Below are 23,308 nucleotides of genomic sequence, written 5' to 3' on the forward strand. Positions count from 1 at the left end.
GCCGCCGGGTGTCCGGGGAGTGCTGGCCACCGGCGCTGGCGGCCCGATGACCCCCCGGTGGGTGCTGCCGGCCGGCGCGGCGCGCCCCACCCCTCCCGACAGAGCAGTGCCGCGCCGCGCCGGCCGCTCTACAGCCGCCGGCACTCGGCGAACGGCGACAGGCCAGTCCGTCTGAAATGGCGGCCACTCTCCGTCTGTGCCCCACGCGTCGGAGCGATGGTCTTTAGGGCTCTCGTGATGGTGATCGTTTTGCTTTAGGGCGTGCCGTAAATGTGGAGGGTTTATGGGCTCGGGCGGATTCGTGTGCGGTGCTGGCGGGATCGTCGGGCTCGAGATTTCATCAATCTCGCCTGCCAAGAGTGTCACAGCTTGTGAAGTAGAGTGGAGCCGGGAGGATATGGCGATGGAAAGGTCCAAGCGTCTCAGATGCATCGCGACGTAAGGGTCATTTATCCACTGAAGTTGTGTGCTTGTGCGCTCCGCATCATTTCACATCACCGGTTTCTGGGAACCCCCGCAGTACTTTCTTATTTCTGGTCACTGGTTGTGTTCTATTGGTATGTTTATTTCCCGTGTCGCCGGCCCCCAATCCCATGGTCGTTTTGTACCCGGCGCTACGCTAGCACGAAAATAATGGTCGGCCATGGGATGACAGAGACATATGCGCTGGGTCGTCGGTAATCTGGCGGCGCGCGGCTCGTCTGCGCCCCTCCCCTCCCCTCCCCTCCCCTCCCCGGGCGGTGCGGCGCTCGATGGCGCGTATGCAGATGACGGTGGCGGTCGGGCCGATGGTCACTCGCCGCTGTCGTCCCGGTCCGGAGACCAATCGGTGGAGCAGCCAGCCGTGAGATGGCCGCCGCGCTCGGCTGGCCCGCAGGCCCGGCCCGCGCGCCGCCGGCTGTCACAGCCACCCGGCCGGCGCGGTCGCCCTCCCGGCCGCCGCGCCGTGTCGCGCCCATCAGCGCTGTTCTGTGGTTTTATGTAGCTACTCGGCGAGCGGGGAGGCGCCGTTTCTGTACGGCAACAGGCGCTGTATTGGCCGATCGCCGGTGACAGCACGCCGCCGCCCTTTGTGCCGGCAGCGGAGAGCGGCGGGGTGGCTGCGCTCTCCCGCGGCGCTGCCGTCGGAGCCGGCCGGCCGCCGCGCGTATCGACCAAGCGGCGGCGCGGCGGCGTGCGCCAGCCACCTGTCCCCGCGGGCCCGGCCACTCGGCCGGTACGGCGCACCGAATACCGACTCGGTGCCGGTTTACGAGAGCGCGCCGCGCCCGACGCGATTGTTTGTCGGCGGCCGCGCCGAGCAGCTCGGTTATTGCCGGCCGGCCGGGGAGGGACGTCCGCCGTCCGCTCGGCAAACACGGGCCGCTCAGTTACGGCCGCCGGCGCAGCGGGGCACTGGGCTATGTTGATGGTCGTACTGCTGGTATTGCGGTGGCGATACGGGACAGACGGCCAGGGAGAGGCATCGGCGGCTGCCTATGGACATGGTGATTTCAGTGCAGTCCTGTGTGTCGATGGTTTTATTAGTCGAATTGCTGCACAGAATTGGCAGGATGCTGATGATGCGCGGTTGGAGTGAGAACTTCTTGAGTTTGCAGTAAGAATGGAGAAAGGATTTCGGCTGATGGATGCCCTGTACAGACACTGGAACTATTCGACTGTGCTTCAGCTTGCTTACTGTTGCTTCAATATGTGCCTGGCTGTATGTTTATCTTGCGATGTATGCAGTACCAGGCCCAATCATTGTGTCATGCAGGAACGGGAGGAGCCTCGAGCCAGAATCGCGATCGGCTATATTTCTGCGGAACCGCGGTGATTTTGCTCGTTAGCATCACCTCGGCGTTAGACGTGCGCCAGCCGCTGATTTACATCCAAATGACAATTTTTAACCGGCGCTCGATGAGCCGTGATGCTGCGCGGATTAATGTTGGCCTTTGATGAAATTCACCCCGACTTGTGAACGCCTGGGATGAGTTTGCCATTAAATTTGATGGCCTTGGCCGGTGGAGTTGCCGGATGCCGGCGGCGGCGGGTGATCTGTGTAGCTGATGAGTTTCTGTAATAAGGTAACTTTGGGCGGCGTGCCGGCAGTGGGAGCCATTCGCCGGTCCCCGCGCCGCGCCGGGCGTCGCCGTGCAGTCGGCAATCTCTCTGCGTCAATTCCCGGTGCCTCCGGTGTGCCGAGAAACGGAATGCCCCAGCGTCTTCGCCACCCAAGTTGGGCCGTAAATGGGCCGAGCTCCGAGCCACCGCCGCCTCAGTCTCAGTATTATGGTCGGATACAATTTAAGCTTTGGTAAAGACGCTGGCTCTAAATTCGGCTATCCGCCCAGACGGCGATGGTAATGAAAAGCACTGGCTTTCTGGCCAATTAGTATTCTGACTGCCTTGAGCTGCAGCTGAATGTAAGGCGTTGTTCCTGCGCTGAATGCAGCACTATGGAAAAGAACAATGGGCGGAAATGCCTGATATTATTTTCAGCGACAACGAAGCTCAGAACAGCGTCGCTGCTTAATTGAATTTGGGCAGCGAGTGGGCTGGTGCCGTCTGCCCGCGTTGCCAGAGTTGGGTCCAATGCAAAGGAGCGCCTGGGAAATTAGGCTGATACGATTTGCAGCAACAACAATGGGCGTCTGACGAGGAAGATCGATGTGGCACGTGCGGTCTGGATGCCGTCGGTGATGGCTGAAGCGTCCGCGGTGGGTGAGCTGAGCGGCCACAGCTGGCCCGCTGGCTGCCGTGTGGGCGTGCCGCCGGACCGGTGCACAGTGTGGCCAAACACCAGTTTAGCGCGAATTAAATCCCAGCGCTGCTCGGATCCGTTGAAAATGGTTCCCTGGTCTCAAAATTGACACATAAACCTATGTGAGACCTTTTACGATGCATTATAAATGCTTGCTGACATATAATGGCATGGTTCCGCCTCTAAAAGTAAGGAGAACTAGCTTACGACGGGTGATGTGCTTACCAGGCCAGGGCTGTGAAGTGGATGGAGTTACTCCGACTCCGACTACGGCTTTCAAAAGTCAATTTCAATTCTGACTCCGGGCAAAACTGTCGACTTATACGATCGACTCGGACTCTGACTCCGCAGCCATGGCAAGTCCACGCAGTCGATGGATTTTCGGTGACTCAGACTACGAGTCTTGGTCCGGATTCCAAAATCGATTCCGATTCCGACTCTGACTGCAGGGTCAGAACTGTTGACTCCGAACGACTCCGACTCTGATTACGAAATCCTGGAATTTAACCGCAAATAAGAGGCATAAAATTGTGGGTCCCAACAATGATGGGCATGTTAGGAGGAGGAATCGTTTACGAAATTCCCATCATTTCTCTGGTAAATTCTTATGATTGTCCAAAGTTTGCTTGAAAAAAATCAACATCTAATTATGTTTCTGTGTAAATGTTTCTGGTGAAGCACATGAATCGATAGATGGTTGCTGAAATACACGCACCGATAGGACTGAACCTCAGCAATGGGAGTAAAAACAAAGACTTACACCATAAGCACCTTCATGTCATTAAGCCTCGCCCGTATTGGTGTTTTGCTAGCCGCGAACGTAGGTCGGGTCAGGTCAGGTCAGGCCAACCAGTCCTGCCTGGTATTCATAGTTAATAGGTGTCAACCGCCAGTGACAGCTTCGTTGCATGTTACGAAGGCACCAAACCTTCTTCCTAAATGTTCAAATGGTTGCTAAATTCGAAATCAGCTCCAAAAACTAGCCTGGAAGCATGTAAAACTAAAAAAGGTGAACCGAGGTCATCAAAGGTCATTGAACTGACCTGACCTTCAAGTGATCTTGACATCGACCATAATGCATGGGACCAACATCATCATATCACATGTTTAGACGCTTGAAACCACGAAGACTGCAAAGGCGCGGCTAATGCAAGCAAACATACGCCCAATCGCGCTTCCGGCCAAACATGGTCTCGAGAAATAGGTCACAGGTCAAAGGTCATTGGGGTCAGGGTCGTAAAATTTAATGGGTAGGTGTAAAATTGATAAACTCGAGGGTACTGAAAGTTTCGTCGCGATCGGCCGCTTTTTACATGAGCTTTTTGCGAAAAACCGAGAGGGGTCCTTTCGACCCCCACCCTCACCCCCTATATGGGCGAGGGTTGAAAATGTTCAAGATTTATTCATTGGCGACCGTATTCTGCAATATAACAAGTCAGAAATACAGCGGTTGAGCCATCCGCGTAACGTTACGGAGCCGCCGCCGCGCCCACCCTGTAGCCGGACCTCCCCGGGCGGGCCAACCCGATACGTTCAAAGCTGAGCCAAAGGCCGGGGGGCAGGTTGGGGCAGGGTTCCTTGAATGGATCATGTCCAGAAAAGTGTGGCGAATCTTCTCATGGTAGATTTGGCGTGGAGTTTTTTGGCCATTTTCTTATATCTCTACGTCTTTAAGATGGACAGTGTTTTCAGGGGATGTTTGAAAAGGTCATTTTCAAATGAGCATAACTCATCGGTTAGTCCAAGGATACCTATAGAATTCGGGTATACTATCAAATATAGGCTCAGTAGTCATATGCCACTCCAATTATTTCCAAACCTTTCCGACAATTACGCCAAAATGTGTTGTAAACATGACGCGGGTTTTCGACAATTTCAGCACATCCGGGACCGGCATTGCGTATGTCCACTTTAGCTAGCTTTTTGGACACCGAAAGGAAGACTTTGAACCAAAGTATATTGATATTGACATACTTTGGACAATTTCCTATCGACTGATAGTTATAAAAAGTCAAAATTCCAAAATTCGTTTTTTGATTAAATTCGCGCTAATCTGGCGTTTGGCCACACTGTGCGGTGAGGGAGGCGCGGCGACTGACCGAACCATCGGCCTCCAATGGTCCGTGGCCGGCGGCGCGGTCACCCGAGCGGGCCGTGCCGCCCCATTGGTCAGCCGCCGCCCCGGCAGTCGTGTGCTGGTCAGCTCTGGGTGCCGGTCAGCTCCGGACTCCGGTGTGCCGGTCAGCGCCGGTGTGCCGGTCAGCACCGATCAGCTCCGGTGTGCCGGTCAGCTCCGATCAGCTCCGGTGTGCCGGTCGCGTTCCGCGCCGTCCGTCTCCCCACCGCCCGCCGGCTCTCCGGCCGTACCGAGTGTTGTGGAGCGCGGCGCCGCCGGTGCCGCCAAGTGTAGGCGGTATATTGACCGGCCACTCTGGCGGCGGTCCGCTGTGGCCATCGGGCCGCGCCGCGCCGCGCCGCCGGCTGATAAATCAGCCAGGTCGCCCTCGCCGCCGCCGCCGCCGCCGCCCCCGCCCGGCCGTATGCAGATGGGCGGCCGCTGTGCGCGGCTGAAGGCGGTGGCCGGGCGAGCGCTGCCGGCACAGCAGTGCTGCTGCGGAGGGGCCAGCGGAATACGTCCGCCATGGGCCTGGATTGATGGTCCGACGAGATCTGAGTGGTTGGCACGCTGTGCTTATCAAAGTGAGCGGCAGCTACATTCTATTGGACTATCTTTGGAATGTTGACGCTCTATATGTGTCGGCCCGCTTTGCTAGCCAACAAAACCCTATAGGTCGGCATGGACCTTTGTCTCTTATGCGCATTGTCTTTGTTTTTGTATGCGGTTCGATACAATCTCATTCCAGGTTGACAGGTCGTTCCCACCTGCTCCCGATGTCACCCCTCCCCTCCCATTGGTGCCCCCCCCCCCCCGAGGGGGCCAATGCTCCCACCTGCTACCCAGTGTCACCCAGAGTGGGTCAGTGTTCGATTGATTGTAGTATCGGCGCCCCCCATAGTTCCCGCAGCAGCAGGCGTTAATTGTCGTGCTGTGACTAATGATGGTAGTTTTAGCTGACTGTCTTTTGAGATGTCTCATGGGTGGTTGTATTTGTGCAATAAGATTGATTATTATAAATAGCCAATGGCCCTAGACTCTGTACACTGTGTACAGAGGTCTATGAAATAGTTTATCATTGAAATGTAATGATGTTTCAAATCATAACCGACCGGTGACTCTGGCTTCGCGCCCTCAGACGATTCGTGAGGCCTGTCTCCGTCGTCTGTGTGGCTCCGGTCCGGAGAGGCAGGGCTCCGTTAGCTGTGGGTATGGCTCCCTTCTGAAGGCCTGTTAGATATTCATGATATGCGCCCGCTGCGAAATGCGTTCCACCGTTTCTATTTGCCGGCTCGGCTTATATGTCGCGCGGAAGCCGCACTGGGCGTGTCACAAATTATCGCCGCGGAGAACGTGTCGATAGTGGCAATTCCAAATGTGAGGTTCGGCTGTGAACACCTAATATCGCTGACGTGTTTGGCGTTTTTATTTGGAACCAATTGTGGTGCGTCTCAGGCCTGTCAGTCCAGCCCGATTTCATTTTCTGTGTATTTATTTGTTTGCCTCCTTTCCGGTCTCAATTAAGCCTAGAATTGGTTGGTCACTTATGTCCGTAGATCCTGATTTATGTCTGACGTTTTGAGCCCAAACACGCAGTTCTGCCAACGCATTACCGTCGCCGTATATCAACTGCTAAGGATGCTTAAAACCGATTCTTACGGGAGGCGTTAATTCCATTACAGCTTATGACAACATTAAGTGTTCTACAGAATGCTCTCAACATGATGCAGTTCTTAGTTGGCTGTCTTTCTTTTGACTCGGTATCCACGCTGTCTGTCACAACTACACTAAGATCAACTATACTAAGATACTATACTAAGATCTAGATGAAAGGGAGGGTAGGAGCCGGTGTGGGTTGAGATGCAGCTCCTCCAATTTCATTTTTCGAAAGGTGCAAATTAAATAAAAGAATCAAAAATGTCTTTAAATGAAACGACGTGCCTGCTGTCAACGTGTCAGCGTCAGGTGCTTCGAATGTCACATCCAATTGACGTAATTCGTTCGTTCAAATTCGAATCAATGCAATCAGTGTGCCACGTTAAATGAATCAAAGTTGATTAAAATTCTGAGCTGGCTCGCGTCCAAGCGTGCTACTGATTGGCGTCCTTTCTGCCCAGCTGCGAACACACTGCTACTCCGCTGGTGCGCTGCCCTTTGCTGAGAGTTGGTGTCTGAGGGTGACCGCTGCCGTGTGCCTGTGCTGGTCTCTGTGTGCTGGTGTCTGCCGTGTGCCTGTGCTGGTATCTGTGTGTTGGTGTCTGAGGGTGACCGCTGCCGTGTGCCTGTGCTGGTCTCTGTGTGCTGGTGTCTGAGGGTGACCGCTGCCGTGTGCCTGTGCTGGTCTCTGTGTGCTGGTGTCTGAGGGTGACCGCTGCCGAGTGCCTGTGCTGGTCTCTGTGTGCTGGTGTCTGAGGGTGACCGCTGCCGTGTGCCTGTGCTGGTCTCTGTGTGCTGGTGTCTGAGGGTGACCGCTGCCGAGTGCCTGTGCTGGTCTCTGTGTGCTGGTGTCTGAGGGTGACCGCTGCCGTGTGCCTGTGCTGGTCTCTGTGTGCTGGTGTCTGAGGGTGACCGCTGCCGTGTGTCCTGTGCTGGTCTCTGTGTGCTGGTGTCTGAGGGTGACCGCTGCCGTGTGCCTGTGCTGGTCTCTGTGTGCTGGTGTCTGAGGGTGACCGCTGCCGAGTGCCTGTGCTGGTCTCTGTGTGCTGGTGTCTGAGGGTGACCGCTGCCGTGTGCCTGTGCTGGTCTCTGTGTGCTGGTGTCTGAGGGTGACCGCTGCCGTGTGTCCTGTGCTGGTCTCTGTGTGCTGGTGTCTGAGGGTGACCGCTGCCGTGTGCCTGTGCTGGTCTCTGTGTGCTGGTGTCTGCCGTGTGCCTGTGCTGGTCTCTGTGTGTTGGTGTCTGAGGGTGACCGCTGCCGTGTGCCTGTGCTGGTCTCTGTGTGCTGGTGTCTGAGGGTGACCGCTGCCGTGTGCCTGTGCTGGTCTCTGTGTGCTGGTGTCTGAGGGTGACTGCTGCCGAGTGCCTGTGCTGGTCTCTGTGTGTTGGTGTCTGAGGGTGACCGCTGCCGTGTGTCCTGTGCTGGTCTCTGTGTGCTGGTGTCTGAGGGTGACCGCTGCCGTGTGCCTGTGCTGGTCTCTGTGTGCTGGTGTCTGAGGGTGACCGCTGCCGAGTGCCTGTGCTGGTCTCTGTGTGCTGGTGTCTGAGGGTGACTGCTGCCGTGTGCCTGTGCTGGTCTCTGTGTGCTGGTGTCTGAGGGTGACCGCTGCCGTGTGCCTGTGCTGGTGTCTGAGGGTGACCGCTGCCGTGTGCCCTGGGCTGGTCTCTGTGTGCTGGTGTCTGAGGGTGACCGCTGCCGTGTGCCTGTGCTGGTGTCTGAGGGTGACCGCTGCCGTGTGCCTCTGCTGGTCCCTGTGTGCTGGTGTCTGAGGGTGACCGCTGCCGTGTGCCTGTGCTGGTCTCTGTGTGCTGGTGCGGACCGCCGTGTCTCAGACGGAGCCGGTTGTGACGGCCGCCCTGTGTGTCCCTCCGTTCCTCAGATGGAGGTGGAGGCGCTGCGGCGCGACCTGCACATGACCCGGCTGGCGCTGTGCAGCCAGGTGTCGTTCCAGTGCTCCTCGGCCGGCCGACACGCCGACCGGCCGGACGAGGCGGTGAGTGTTCACTGTTCAGTGCTCAGTGTTCAGTGTTCAGTGCTCCTCGGCCGGCCGACACCCGGACCGGCCAGACGAGGCGGTGAGTGCTCCAGTGGTCAGTGTTCAGTGTTCAGTGCTCCTCGGCCGGCCGACACGCCACCGACCGGCCAGACGAGGCGGTAAGTGTTCACTGTTCAGTTTTTGGTGTTCACCGGCCGCCGACCGGCCAGACGAGGCGGTGAGTGTTTACTGTTCAGTGCTCAGTGCTCCTCGGCCGGCCGACACGCCGATCGGCCAGACGAGGCGGTAAGTGTTCCAGTGTTCGGTACTCAGTGTTCAGTGTTCAGTGCTCCTCGGCCGGCCGACACTTTACCGACCGGCCAGACGAGGCGGTGAGTGTTTAGTATTCAGTCCCTCCCGACCGGCCAGACGAGACTGAGTGATCAGTGTTCAGTGTTCATGACACCCTGACCGGCCAGACGAGGCTGTGAGTGCTCAGTGTTCGGTGCTTTTGACACTCCGAGCGATGCCGTCGCTCGGCACACCGGCCGGGACGGGGCACAGACTGCAGACTCACGAACACTCATATTTATCACTAATTCTGAACTGTTCCACGAGCCTGTCTGGGTCTGGCCCCACCGGCAGGCGTCCGCCGATGTACCGCGGTTCCGCAGCTGCTCTGTGTTTGTCCGCGGACTCCCTCCCGCTCGGTGCATGCCCGCGCTCCTCGCTGCCATATTATGAAACTCCGATCGCCGCTCAATCAAACTGCCGCCAACAAGTTAGCGGTGGGCGCGGAGTTTGATTGGTGCTGCCGGCGCGCTCAGCTGTCAGTGAGCCGACGGCCGCACTGCGGAACTTCTCCGACAGAGTAAATTGGCCGTGAGTGGATAGCGGCCGGCCGGCCGGTAGTTAATTCACGACGTGGATGCCATCCATTTCCAAAGGTAGTGCGAGCGCTTTTATGAAGATATTTCTTTCTTTCTTTCTTTCTTTCTTTCTTTCTTTCTTTCTTTCTTTCTTTCTTTCTTTCTTTCTTTTTAAAGCTCTTTTTTAAAGCTGCGTTGAAGGTAGCACCTGAGGTGACACCCACGGGTGGAGAATGTTTGAAAAAGTTACCCCGGCCGGCGACCGAAAGTCAGAAAGACGATGATGCTCTAATATTTGTCAACGGTTATCAACAAACCCCTATTCTGTGGCATAGAATAATGGATGTCTGCCGTTTGTACGTTTTTAGGGAAAACTGCTGCACGCAGGTGCGGAAGATTTCGTAATTGTAACAACAATTTTGCAACACGCCTTTAAATTTCGGACGTATGTCACCTAGTGCTAGGTCAGATCATCAGGTCAAATATGCTGGATGATCGTGCTAAAAAATGCCATCATGTCCTTTGCAAAGCTTATTCCGTGGAAGTTGCAACCTTCCCACACAAAACAAAATGTCAAATTTGACCGTTTTGACCCTCTTATTGATTTGAGCTCGCACCTGAAATATTATTCGCGACCGAGCCTTAAACGAGTAATCGAATGTTTTGTTTGCAGTGTTTAAGCTCCATTGTTCATGAACTGTGAGAAAAGTTGTCAGAGAACGCTAAAATCAGAGCAATTTGGCTTTTGATGATCTATGGTGATTTTATTATTGAGCTTGCCTAAAACATGACCAGATTTCTCTGATCACGTTTGTCGCTCTTTCAAACGTCGTTCCGCTTCTCGCCTCGTAGCCCAGTAACCGAGTTAGAAGGAGCGTGAAAAGCCCACCTCTCGACTCAACGTGTTACGATAAGGCCACCACCCTGGCGTGGGTTAAGTTGGGGGAGCCTTGAGCCCCAGCAGCTCGTCCTTCTATCTCACTGATATGACCCTCGTCCTGTCTTGTGATGTTATTACAGTGCCATCTTCGATAACGGCCCTTACATATGATTTACTTCTGTTTGATGAAACATGTCGGGCTCCGCGATGAAAAGACTTAAAGGGACTATCCCACCTTTAACATGGGGTTTGAGTTGAGATAGCCAGGTTTGCGGCGAGGTTCAGAAACCACTATCTATCTAGGTTGCAACCCCCGCGGCCTCTTGGTGTTGAAGAAATTCGTTCCCTTCATTTGAAAATGGGCCTTGCACAAGGCCCTATCTTCAACATGGAGCAACCGTTAGTGTGACGTCACCTCGTTTAGTCATTCTGATTTAAATGGGTTTGTTCGTTGAAAAATCGCTTAAAACTTGGTCTGAACTTTGTTGTGGTGCCTACAGAGTAAAAAGAATCAGCTTTATGACAGTAATGTGGCCTGGGGAAGGAGGTAATTTTGGGCTGTGACGTCACATATTTGAAAGTTTGTGTTTGGAATATGGGAAGCCTAAGATGTTTAATGAAAAATAAATGCCAGAACCGTGTTCCTGGTCATCCAATCTATAAAGTCGGGCACAATTTAACTGGTTTTAACAGCATTTTAGAAGGTGGGATAGTCCCTTTAAAAACATAGAAGCTTCTAAATGAAAATAAAGCAAATTTTCAAGAACTTTTCAAGGCAGATAAGAATAATGAGAGACGCTTTTATAGATGGCAGTTTTTTCGTATCGAGACAGCTTTTAGGATTTACAAAAGTGGAAAAAGTTACCCCGGCCGCGCCGGGGTCGGCTGAAAGTTACCCCGGCCACGGCCGGGGTGGCCGGGGCAGGTTCTCCACCCATGGTGACACCAGTTGCATGGCTGTTAAAACCAGTTTTCTAATTACACTTTGCACCAACGGCCAATGTCTGCATTCAATCTACTCATATACCTTTTATTGGTGCCAATCGGAATTTCTTTTCTTGGAATTCCAATTTTTGTCCAATTCCAATTTGGAATTTGGACGGAATTCTTAACATTTTTTGGAAATCAATCGGAACACAAGGCCTTTAAAATTTAAAATTTTAAAACGGAGGCCTTTAAACGCTTTTAAACACTTTTAAAATTTACGCAAAAAATGCAAAAATCGTTAAAAATTGGAATAGCCCCGCTTTGGACAAGGTTGGAAATTTACTTGGCAATTTCTTGGAATTGGATCGGAATTGGAATTGAAATTTCATGAAATTGGCACCACTAATACCTTTGCAACCAGGCGGCGTCGAACAGTTTGTCGTTTCTGTCTGTCTGTCTGTCTGTCTGTCTGTCTGTCTGTCTGTCTGTCTGTCTGTGTGTCCCAGGATCTGGCGGCGGCGCTCGAGGAGCAGCTCTCGGTCGGTCTGTGATGTCTGTCTGTCTGGGTCGGTCGGCCGGTGATGTGTGTCTGTCTGTCTGTGTGTGTCCCAGGATCTGACGGCGGCGCTCGAGGAGCAGCCTTCTGTAATGTGTGTTTCTCTGTTTCAGGATCTGACGGCGGCGCTCGAGGAGCAGCTCTCGGTCGGTCGGTGATGTGTTTCTGTCTGTGGGTCGGCCGCTGATGTGTCTGTCTGTGTGTGTCCCAGGATCTGACGGCGGCGCTCGAGGAGCAGCTCTCGGTCGGCCGCTGATGTCCTGTCTGTCTGTGGGTCGGCTGCTGATGTGTCTGTCTGTGTTTCAGGATCTGACGGCGGCGCTCGAGGAGCAGCTGTCGGTCGGTCGGTGATGTGTCTGTCTGTCTGTGTGTCCCAGGATCTGACGGCGGCGCTCGAGGAGCAGCCTTCTGTAATGTGTGTTTCTCTGTTTCAGGATCTGACGGCGGCGCTCGAGGAGCAGCTCTCGGTCGGCCGGCAGTCGTCCACCTCGGACGGCGGCAGCTGGGAGGCCGTGGAGGAGGCCGACGCGCGGCCGCAGCTCTGGGTGCCCGACTACGCGGCACAACGCTGCACCGGCTGCGACACAGAGTTCTGGCTGGGCCGCCGCCGACACCACTGCAGGTACGGACCGGCCCGGCAGCGCCGACCGCGACCGGGGCCTTGTGATGACGGCAAGTCATCTAGAAATGAAATAATGTGTGCCAATGATTGTATCATGGCCAGTATTTTTATGAGGAAAAATAATAATTTATTTTCTTCTAGCCAGGTCCACCGGCCAGTTTTAGACTAGAGCCTTGATAGTTCTCGAAACTCTTGGATGGTGATGTGGCGTCATATCATCTGAGACATTTGGACACTCATTAAATTCTGAAATAGCGTCGCCGTTTTGATTGATGTCCGCGTACCTCACGGCCGCGCTCCGTCTCTGGCAGGAACTGCGGCAACGTCTACTGCGCCGACTGCTCCAAGTACGAGGCGGTGATCCCGCGCGAGCAGCTGTACACGCCGGTGCGCGTGTGCTCGCGCTGCTTCGCCAGCCTGAGCGCGGCGCGGTGCTCGCCGGACCCGGTGTGCGGGCCGTGCCGGCGCGCCGAGGGGGGCGCCGACACGGGCCAGCCGCCGCGGGCCGAGAGCGGCGCCCCGTCCGGCTGAGCGCCGCCCGACGGCCACAGGCCGGACGGACGGCGCCCTCCCGGCAGATATTTATTTTTGTAACGTGTGCGAGTCTCGGCCGAGGGCGGCGGCCGATGTCTAGTCGATCTGCGAGCAGGCGTGATGGCTGTTGTTCTGGTGCGTGCCGCCGTTATATCCTGTGCGTTTGCGAGTGTGCGTATGTTGCCGCGCGAGTGTTTGTGTGTGAGCGGTGATGTGCCGGCGGTCGGCCGTCTGTGGTGCAGGTTCTGTCGGCTGGCGGCAATGACAGCCAAGACTGTGTCGCCGGGCCGGCCGGCTGTGGCTGAGGGTGAGTGTACGCCCGAGCCGGCTGGGCGCGGCACTGCGGGCGGCGTCACTGCCGCCTGCTGACCGAGACAGCAGACCCCGGCCGGCCGCGCTGCACCCGTCTGTCTGCTCCGCCTGCTGGGCGCGCGTCCGCCGGTCTGTCCGGTGTACCCCCGTCCGCCGGACGGCCTCTCTATGGCGCGGTGTGTTCGGCCCGCCGTGCTGGCCGGCCCCGCGGCCCCTCACCCTGTCCCTGCCGGCGCCGGCCGTCCTATACGGCCGCAGCTGCAATAACCCCGTGTGTCTGTCTGTCTGCGCGGACGGTGCATGTCTCAGGGGCCGCGCCGAGCCGCTGTCGCCCTCTGAGCAGAGTTTTATATCGGCGATCAGTGCGCGCCCGCCGTCAGGTATTGTAACATTCAAGTGTCGGACACTAAATTGGAGAATCGTTTATCGCTAGAGCGTCGTTGTAGCGTGATCGAGGTCTTTCGTGGGCGGACGGGCGGTGTCCGGCGCCCGTCGGCCGTGGCTGAACTGTGAGCGCGTGGGTAGTGACCGTGTAGTGAGTGCGTGCGACGCCCGCCCGGCCAGCCGCGGCCGGCTCTGTGTTATTCTCGCTGTGAACGCGGCCCGCCCGTGTGACTACATTGCGCGCCATGGGACGCCGGCGGTACGGTGGCCGCGCTGATTTCACCGCTGCCGGTGGGGTGACGTTCTATTTCCTGACACTGGTGGTCGGCGCCCGGATTCTGGTGTTATCCTATCTTTTCGCCATCGCTGACACTGACATGATTTCCTCCTGGAGTTTGAACGGTTTCCGGGCAGCAGCACTGAATATCCGTTCTATCAATGTCGAAAATAATGCAAACTATTTGTTCCTGGGCGGCAGTTTGTGTGAGCACCTCGGCCGATGCCCGGCAGCGGCGTCCTGTTGCCGTCGGCCGCTCGGGGCCGAGCACAGACACCGTCCGGCCCCCCGGCCTGGCATCCATGGCCCCTGTGAGCGATGGCATGCCTGCCGGCGGCGGCCGCGTGTCCCCGCGCGCTGTGTGTATGTGTGTGTGCGGCCACATCGATTTCCGTGGCGCCGTCACCGTGGCCGCTGTTGCCGCGTGCGGGCGGGACGCGCCGGCCGGCGGGGGTCGGCTGCTATCACAGGGTGAAGTGTAACCGGGGCGCGTGGAGTGGCGCCCGCCGCCGCCGCCGCCCGGCCGTAGAAATACATGTCGATCTGGTCAAACGGCAACTGTCTGCGGCAGAGGCTGGGTGTATGAGACAGAGGAGGGATTGGTTGGGGCTGGTCAGAAGCTGAAATAACCTGCGGACAGCGCTGGTCGGCGGGAGGTCGCGGGGCCGACACTGTACTTCTCCCTGGGGAGCGAGGGTGCCGGACCGACCTCCCGCTCGGAACGGCGCCGAAATGAGGTAACGGAGCTGAGACGGGCGGTAGCTGACGGAGGCTGACGGAGCTGAGACGGGCGGTGGGTGACGGAGCTGAGACGGGCGGTGGCCGACGTGCAGCTGAGACGGGAGCTGAGCCGGGCGGTGGCTGACAGGAGCTGGGACGGGTGGTGGCTGACGCAGCTGAGACGGGCGGTGGCTGACGGAGCTGGGACGGGCGGTGGCTGACGGAGCTGGGACGGGCGGTGGCTGACGGAGCTGAGAGGGGCGGGCGCTGAGACAGGCGGTGGCCGACGCAGCTGACGGACAGCACCGCAGGATATGAGGTGCTCTTCATTACATATCCGGTGCGCGGACCGTCGCGTCGTCCATCAGCGATTGCTCGCTGCGCTAACGTCTGCCACAAATGATGGCTGGCACGCTCCATTACGCATGGCCGGCATAATTCCTCACGTACTTAGCTCGATCACATATGTCGGCTGATATTCCCGGAACCTGGGGGGCGGAACATTGATACGCCATTGTCCCGATCCGCGCCCCAGTGGCGCTGCGGCTAGCTGAGCGTTCACCGAGTGACCTGTCTCTGTATCGAGCGGAGGGCCGGGACTGCCGGCTGCCGCTCCGCGTATCTCCGGTCCGGCTCGAGTAGGTCAGCACTCGGACTCACCATGGACGGGTACCGATCGAGTTCGGACCCAACTCCGTCCGAGCCGAGCTGAAATTTTCATCACCGACTGAGACGAGCGGCCCGAACTTCGCTCCGACGCGGCGGCTGGAGCCGTGTCTGAACTGGACGGGCCGGGCGGGACATTACCGACAGACTTCTCGGGACGTGCCGCGCAAAAAGACGTGCTGCGTCATCGACATTGCGTGAGAAGACTGGAATGGCGCCGGTAGATCGGTGGCGAGATGCCATGCTTATAATCTCGCCGATAGATGGCAGCAGCGTATAACGCCTGAAAGTAGACTGTGCCGCCTGGCCCATACCGCCACGCCGTGCCGGCCGCCCGGCAGCATCCGGCAGTCGCAGAGACGGCCGGTCCGTAGCGGCATATCTACCGTAGGTATACTGCTCTCATCGACTGAGCTGAGAACGAACATATCCACATTACATGCATTTTGTACGTGACAGTCACCGACACCAGTACATCCGTTCCGTGCTTCTATCCTCAGGATGCTGAAATCCTACTCCTCCACTCCGCCACCCCCCTCCGGGCTGGACAGGCAACTTTATCTCATGCGGGCTGCTCCCTTGGAGCGGCACCACTGCTCCCGAGGGAGCGCACCCCGTAGCCGGGTGCAGTGAGTGCCTTGGGGCTGGGTGGCCTGTCTTCGGACGGGCTCAGCCCCGGTGACTCACTAGGGTGCCTGCCCAGACCAATGTCTCCCCCTAATTCCTATCATCCTTCCGGCTCTGCAATGGTCTTGTCAGACCGAAAGGGCCTAACCCAACAAAACAAACAAACAAAAAAAAAAACGACACCAGTAACACAACGATACCGGTTACCTATGCTAAATCCCTTCCTAAGTCAAATCTGTACTCATGTGTAACAAATGCCGCCGTCGACATGACGGTAAGTCGCTGCCACGTCACATGTTTATTCAACTCACGGCCATCAATTCTTCATACAAAATGCGTTCACGCTGGAAATGGATGGCTAACATGAGCAGATCGCCCATCCTCTCCCAATGCATGTGGGAGGGTCTGCTTGAGCTTTCCGTTCAGCCTTGGCTAATCAGCTTCCGTCGCGGTTCCGGCCGGCGTTGGGCCGAGCCCAGTCATGCGTTGCATACTAGTTACCTGGCGCGGGAGGCGGCGGCGGCGGCGGTGCGGGGCGGCATATCGACGCCTCCGCCGCCGTCCGGAGCCGCCGCCCGGAGCCGTCCGGAGCGGCCGCCGGGCGGAAGTGGCGGCTCGCGCGCCCGGCATCGATTGCAGCCGACGGCGCCGGGAACGGGCCATTGCACTGGAGACCGGCCGCTGTACTGGCGGAGACCGGTCACTGTACTGGAGACCGGCCACTGTACTGGAGACCGGCCATTGTACTGACAGAGACCGGCCACTGTACTGGAGAGACCGGCCACTGCACTGGCGGAGGCCGGCCACTGCACTGGAGACCGACTACTGTAGGTACTGGAGACCGGCCGCTGTACTGGGGGAGACCGGCCACTGCACTGGAGACCGGCCACTGTACTGGAGACCGGCCACTGTACTGGAGACCAGCCACTGCACTGGCGGAGGCCGGCCACTGTACTGGAGACCGGTCACTGTACTGGAGACCGGCCACTGTACTGGAGACTGGTCACGCCACTGAAAGAGACCGGCAGACGGGCTGGGTGTGGGCAAAGACTGGCAGCCGGAGCTACTGGAGCCACCCTGCGGGACAGGGTGGTTAGCTACGGACAGGACCACCCAGGGGCGACACTTTCCGAAAATTATTGGTAGGGCTCTAATGTAAATTTTTGCCAATTCAAAGCGATTCTTTCCACGCAACGCCATAGGCATAATGTTAAATTTCCAAAATTATTGGTAGGGCTCTGGCCCTACCATGCCTATACAAAACGACACCCATGGGACCACCGGAACTAATCCAAATAGATCCGGAGTGCACCGATATTAGACCAGATCCCAATGAGATAGGAGACTAGAGCGAGCCCAAACAATGCCATATTATAGACCTTATCAGCCCCGAGAACATCGAGACAAAACCAAGCTATTGATTTCGCGGGTTCCTATATGTAGACCTCTTATTTCATGTGATGTGATCAATTTGTTAAAAAGATATCAAAATAAGTAAATTTTAACGCGTAATGATCTCTGGTTTAATCCGACGTCATCTGACCGAACAATGAGGGCTGAAAGTGTCCCGGTCTGGATGTGATGTATGGAATTAAGAGCGACCACAGTCAGAGTTTTGCGCACATAATACAGGCCCAGTGCACTGACCGTCGGTAAAGTAGCTGCATGTTTCTGCATTAGGCGCCGCTCCGCCACCCGCCCCTGGGAAGCCCCTAACACGTTTACCGCGAGCCACTCGTAAAGCATGCCCTCCCCTCGCCCCCGAGCGGCTCAGAGTCGCTGATTGGCTCCTCAGAGAGCAGGCCGGCAGCCGATTGGCTGATTTAGCAGGGGACTAATTCCCGTCCCAGGGGCCGGTCCACTAGCAAATGATCCAGATGGCTGCACATTTTCTTTTCGCCGGTATAGTCAACAGGGGTGAAAGTGAAATAAATGACGACAATCGCTTGGTCGTGAATTATGCGGCCACCGGTCACTTCAGCCCGCGAGTAAAGGCTTTTTGATTGGGGCTCCGGCTGACCATGAACTAACCCTCCTCCTCTACTATAATCGCTCGGCTCAGGTCCATCATTGACCAGCCAGCTGGTCACATTCTCGCAACGCTGAAAACTTGGCCCATTACGGTGGCATAAGCGGGCATCTGGCCGGGCTCGGTGTGCCACCGATATAGCCCCCGTTACGGGTTACCGCGAGCTCCGGCCGCGGCCGGGGGCGGCGCGAGCTCCAAAGGTCAGGCTCGGCTAACAAATGGCGCTCGTTTGGCGGCGCGCCGCTACGTGGGGCTTCATTCCGCTGTGCCCGTGTGCAGCAACGAGCGGCGCGCGAGCGGCCGTCTCGGTTAGAGGCAGCGCCCGCACCGAGAGGCGCCGCTTACCGGCGGCCATTGCCGGAGCTGCCCGGAGGAGACGCCATCAGATATGACATCCTCCCGGGAACACCCGCCGGGCTGGGCTGAGACGGCAGGTGCGGGGGGATAATCACTGGTTTTGAATGATGAGTAATCATTTGCTGTTTCAATCCCTGATCTGTTAACATGCCTATCCTGCTTCCATTCTTGTACGCAATTACATAAATAGCGCCGATTAAGTCCAGTGTGTCTTAAAAAAAGGACGCTACAGAAATAATGCAGGCAATATGCAGGCACCCAGTGCTGCACTCGGTAGAGGCTCCGAGTCATTCGTCCACCTGCATCCTTCGCTGGGTAAGGATCTAGGCGCTCCGCCTCCGATGTACGGTTGCTTAGGACGCCGTTGTAGGTGCTCGGTAACGACAAAACAACGATCGACCCGCGACCCGTGGGCGCGGGAATGAGCGAGAGTGCGTCCGCGGCCACACTGGCGACAGCTCAGCTGTCCGATTTCATGGCTGGGCTGGCTGGCAAAGGACCAATCTCTTCGTTCTAGGAACGTTCTCCGGAACGGCACTGATCTATTCTCTGCACGAGCTCTTTTATCGTAAGACGGCCGATGCGTTCCCCTCCCTGAATGGTTTTCCATTTTGGCCCCAAGCGTAGGACGGTGCATGTAGATAGCGGATTAAAGAATGAATAATATTTTATCTTTGTCCCAAAATAAAATGTCGCTGCCGACTCCCTCTTTCCATTAAGAACAATGGCATAGTTAATAGTTGTTATCTATTGTTCCTTAAAAATGATGTGTGTAGGGGAGAGCGGGGCCAGTTGAGCCACTTTTTATATATTGACATGCACAGCGAGATCTAGTTGTCATATCGAAAAATGCACAATGCCATGAAAAAATATGCTCTTTTGGCTTTATTTTAAGATATGTAAAATTATGTTTCAAACATATTTTGCTGCCAAACGCATGCTTATAAAACAGCTCTACGCCCGTTTCAATTGACCCCGATGCGAGGGTCAATTGAACCAGGCCATGGGGTCAATTGCACCTATCCTTAACAATGGGATGTTTTCCTCTTTAAGGCCACTTTCTGAAGGAGATATTTTGTCCGGTTTACTTTTCCAAATGCTACATTCAATAGGTCGTTGGAAAGCTAAAAGTGCAAAGTTCCTCATAATAGGTGACATAAAGTAGGTACATAGACTATGGTAAAATGGGCGGATGAGAAAAATGAGAAATATCTCAGGCTATAGTGTGCTTTCAAGCAAAAGGCTGGAGAAAAAGGGGTCAAAATTGAGCTCTATTAAACTACTATTTCAGTTTAAAAGCTCATTTCAAAGGTGGACTATTTCCTTTAATGTTTACAGCCCTTGAACAATAACCATTGCAAAGGTCACCGGGGTCCATTGAAACGGTCTGTGGCCCTGTTTCAACTGACCCTCAGAGAAGCGTTTCAATTGACCCCATCCGCTCCCGCCATCTCGCACGCGCCGTAGGGGAGAGCGGGGCCAGTTGAGCCACTTTTTATATATTGACATGCACAGCGAGATCTAGTTGTCATATCGAAAAATGCACAATGCCATGAAAAAATATGCTCTTTTGGCTTTATTTTAAGATATGTAAAATTATGTTTCAAACATATTTTGCTGCCAAACGCATGCTTATAAAACAGCTCTACGCCCGTTTCAATTGACCCGATGCGAGGGTCAATTGAACCAGGCCATGGGGTCAATTGCACCTATCCTTAACAATGGGATGTTTTCCTCTTTAAGGCCACTTTCTGAAGGAGATATTTTGTCCGGTTTACTTTTCCAAATGCTACATTCAATAGGTCGTTGGAAAGCTAAAAGTGCAAAGTTCCTCATAATAGGTGACATAAAGTAGGTACATAGACTATGGTAAAATGGGCGGATGAGAAAAATGAGAAATATCTCAGGCTATAGTGTGCTTTCAAGCAAAAGGCTGGAGAAAAAGGGGTCAAAATTGAGCTCTATTAAACTACTATTTCAGTTTAAAAGCTCATTTCAAAGGTGGACTATTTCCTTTAATGTTTACAGCCCTTGAACAATAACCATTGCAAAGGTCACCGGGGTCCATTGAAACGGTCTGTGGCCCTGTTTCAACTGACCCTCAGAGAAGCGTTTCAATTGACCCCATCCGCTCCCGCCATCTCGCACGCGCCGTAAAGCACATGTCAAACGAGCTGGGGGGACGGCATCATGCTGAATGAAGGGCCAAATAAGGTGTTATTCCGGAGCCAGGAGTTCTTCTTTCAGCAAACAAAGGTATATGAGATATCACAAAATATTCATAAGAACGATTTCTCCCAAACGCCCCTCAAAAACACAAAAACAAGTGTCAAATCAAAATTACCGTCCGTTTGCCGCCCAAACGCCGTTGACAAAGGAAGTGGTCGAGCGCGGATGCGCAGTGGTGTCGGCAACGCCATATGTTGCATACTGTTGAAAATAAAGCCATGTTTCACCTGACCCCGTGTTTCAACTGGCCCCGCTCTCCCCTAGGTGTGGTTTTCTTGTACTTTGTTTGCTGAAGAGAAACGGAATTCAGCAAATTCTCCAGCGATTTATTAGTAACTTGACTTTCTGTGAGTCCCCGACTGTTCCGTCTGTATGTATGTTCGGGCACGAAGTGTTAGGAATTTGAGGTCTAGATACTCGATCAGTAGCCATGTTTCGCGGATGGGGAGATAAGTAGGTAAACATATATGTATTGTACACAGCCGTGAGACGTGCTTACACCGAATGCTGGATAGTCGACAGGTTATTGAAAATGGAAATTGGAGCCATTGTCGGATCCAGCCGAACATGTTTTTTTTTTTGGGGGGGGGGGGGCAAATGGCCGAAATGGCCCCTTTCTTTCCATGCACCGCCATAGGCGTAATATTAAAACTCCGGTCTTTTGGGGAGGCCAAACGGGCTGGGGGGAAGGCCATGGCCCTAAATGCCATGGCCCCCCCCCTGGATCCGGCAGCGATTGGAACTGGTCAGTTTACAAAGCACCATGACTGAAGCAGCACAGCACTCGAAGGCAATTAAAAAGCTGGTTTCATCGAGGACAAAAATTCCTTGCCGTTACCGAGACGTCGTACCTACAGAATTCAGAAGTTACATTTTATGAGATTAAGTCCCAAACGCTAGCCATGACACACATCGCTCCACACAACAGGGATCCAGCAGCTGATACGACGTGTCGTTAGCCGAGCGGAGTTTCTCCGCCCATGTAAATGTGGTCAGCGGATCTATTAGCGCCGTCATCACCACAGCGGCGGCCACCGGTGACGACGCGTCATCGGTCGCGCAGACGACAGGCCGGCCGCTGATGACGCCACATTACCTGACTGGGCATGGCCGCGGGCCAGCCGCCGCCGCCGACTTACCCCTCTCTCTGTTTTCCGTTTCTCTCTCTCTCTCTCTCTCTCTCTCTCTCTCTCTCTCTCTCTCTCTCTCTCTCATTCAGCCTTTCTCTTCTTATTTTTTCTTCTCGTTCCTTTATGTTCGTCTTTTATCAGTTTTACATTCTTATACCTTTTCCTCTCATACTTCGACCTCTGCCCCTCCCTCACTTCCCCTCCCCACCATTGTCTCCCCTCCCTCCCTCCCTCTGCCCGCCATGTCTCTGTGCGCCGCCGCCGCCGCCGCCGCCGAGGGGGGGGGGGCGTCGGCGGCGGCCTTCTTCAGTAGGCGGCTGGCCGCGCTGTGACCGGGTGGTCGCCGGCGGCAGCGGTGTGGCGTCGGTACCGTGCATACTGACCTGGCTGACCCGCAGAGACTGACCCCTGCTGCGGCCGGGTCGCGCACAGAGGTGACCAGCGGAGAGGAGCGGTCGGAACACCCGGGACGACCGCTACGGACGGACATCTGCGTACCGCAGAGCTAACAAAGGCAGGTCAGTGGCCGGAATGTGCGCAATGTCATCGCATTACGTCACGTCCATATAGGTTCGTGGTTATACCTTGTATAAAAGGCTAAGTAAATGTTATCCATGAGTTGGCTTCTTACGCGTCCAATGAATAACCTGAACCGATGATGATAGATTAATGATTGACGGTCGCATTACATGATGGATGACAGCCAGGTCCAACGGGCTATCGCCCAACACCAAATGTTCACTCTTCAATGAAACGTTTCAGGGAATGTCAATAGGTTTCGCTAGCACGCGGCTTCCCGCTTCAGTGTGCACGCTGACGCTGCCAGCCTTAAAGTGACCATCCCACCTTTACATTAGTTTTGAGTTGAGATAGCCAAATTGGTGGCCATGGCCTGCAAATACCGGTTTGGGCACTCACAACATCGAAAAATGCTTTAATTCGGAGATATGGAATTTCAAACTTGCAGTTTTCGGATTCTAAGGGGCTAATGCATTGGAATGCCCCCTTAGAATTTGTGACGTCAGCGGTGATCTAACGATTTTAAAGCCTCATACTAACATCTTTGTGATGCAGTGGTGGTATATGCTATTTGCGCGCAACATCTGCCGCAAACGCCGCACTTCCAAAAAGAAGTCGCTAGGAACAGCGGAGATCCCAAAAAAAGTAAACAAAAGTAAAAGTCTAATATGTTGAAAATCCGTGAATATTTTTCGGTGAAATTAGGTAGATAGGTATTCGTTTGTGCTCTTTCTGAACCGAGCGACATCATTTTCATGCCAATTCATTAACTTTTTTGAAGGTGGGAGGGTCCCTTTCAGTGGAAATTTCGTGAAAACGATACTGGCCGCAAAAACTGGCTAGACAAGTGCCACGCACATATCTCAATATGTGATTATCGCCTCGGTGCCGATGAGTTACGTTTAGTGGTCAGGCTTGACCAAACCAATGATGCGGCGCATCATAAGTTATTACCCGCTTCCTGAAAAGTGTAAACCAAGTTCCTAGCGAAACATACAAACGGCCAGGAAACGGCAACGCAAATTCGACGTATATACCAAACTTGCGAGGACTCGGATCAAAATAATTACGGAGCGAGCGAAGCGAGCGGAGTCTTTCCTTAGAATTTAGATTAAAGGTAGTGTGCCAGCTTTCCTGGACCGTATGGAGTTAATGGCCCAGATAAGGAGAACCGGATTTT

The 23,308-nt window shown here is 54.9% G+C and overlaps 1 protein-coding gene across 3 annotated transcripts in view; it reads left to right on the forward strand.

The window, feature by feature from the left end:
• LOC122393315 (myotubularin-related protein 3-like) overlaps nt 1-14,045 on the forward strand; it is a 50,194-nt gene extending 36,149 nt beyond the window's left edge. For all 3 annotated transcript variants that reach the window (XM_043389231.1, XM_043389233.1, XM_043389232.1), the window contains 3 exons: nt 8,395-8,508; nt 12,157-12,344; nt 12,656-14,045. In XM_043389231.1, coding sequence (XP_043245166.1) covers nt 8,395-8,508; nt 12,157-12,344; nt 12,656-12,875 — 522 coding nt within the window. In that variant the 3' untranslated portion in view covers nt 12,876-14,045. The remainder of the gene's footprint in view (nt 1-8,394; nt 8,509-12,156; nt 12,345-12,655) is intronic.
• The last annotated feature ends 9,263 nt before the right edge of the window (nt 14,046-23,308 follow it).

Source organism: Amphibalanus amphitrite, unplaced genomic scaffold (assembly GCF_019059575.1).
Source record: "Amphibalanus amphitrite isolate SeventyFive unplaced genomic scaffold, NRLGWU_Aamphi_draft 000529F_arrow, whole genome shotgun sequence".
Classification (NCBI taxonomy): Eukaryota; Metazoa; Arthropoda; class Thecostraca; order Balanomorpha; family Balanidae; genus Amphibalanus; species Amphibalanus amphitrite.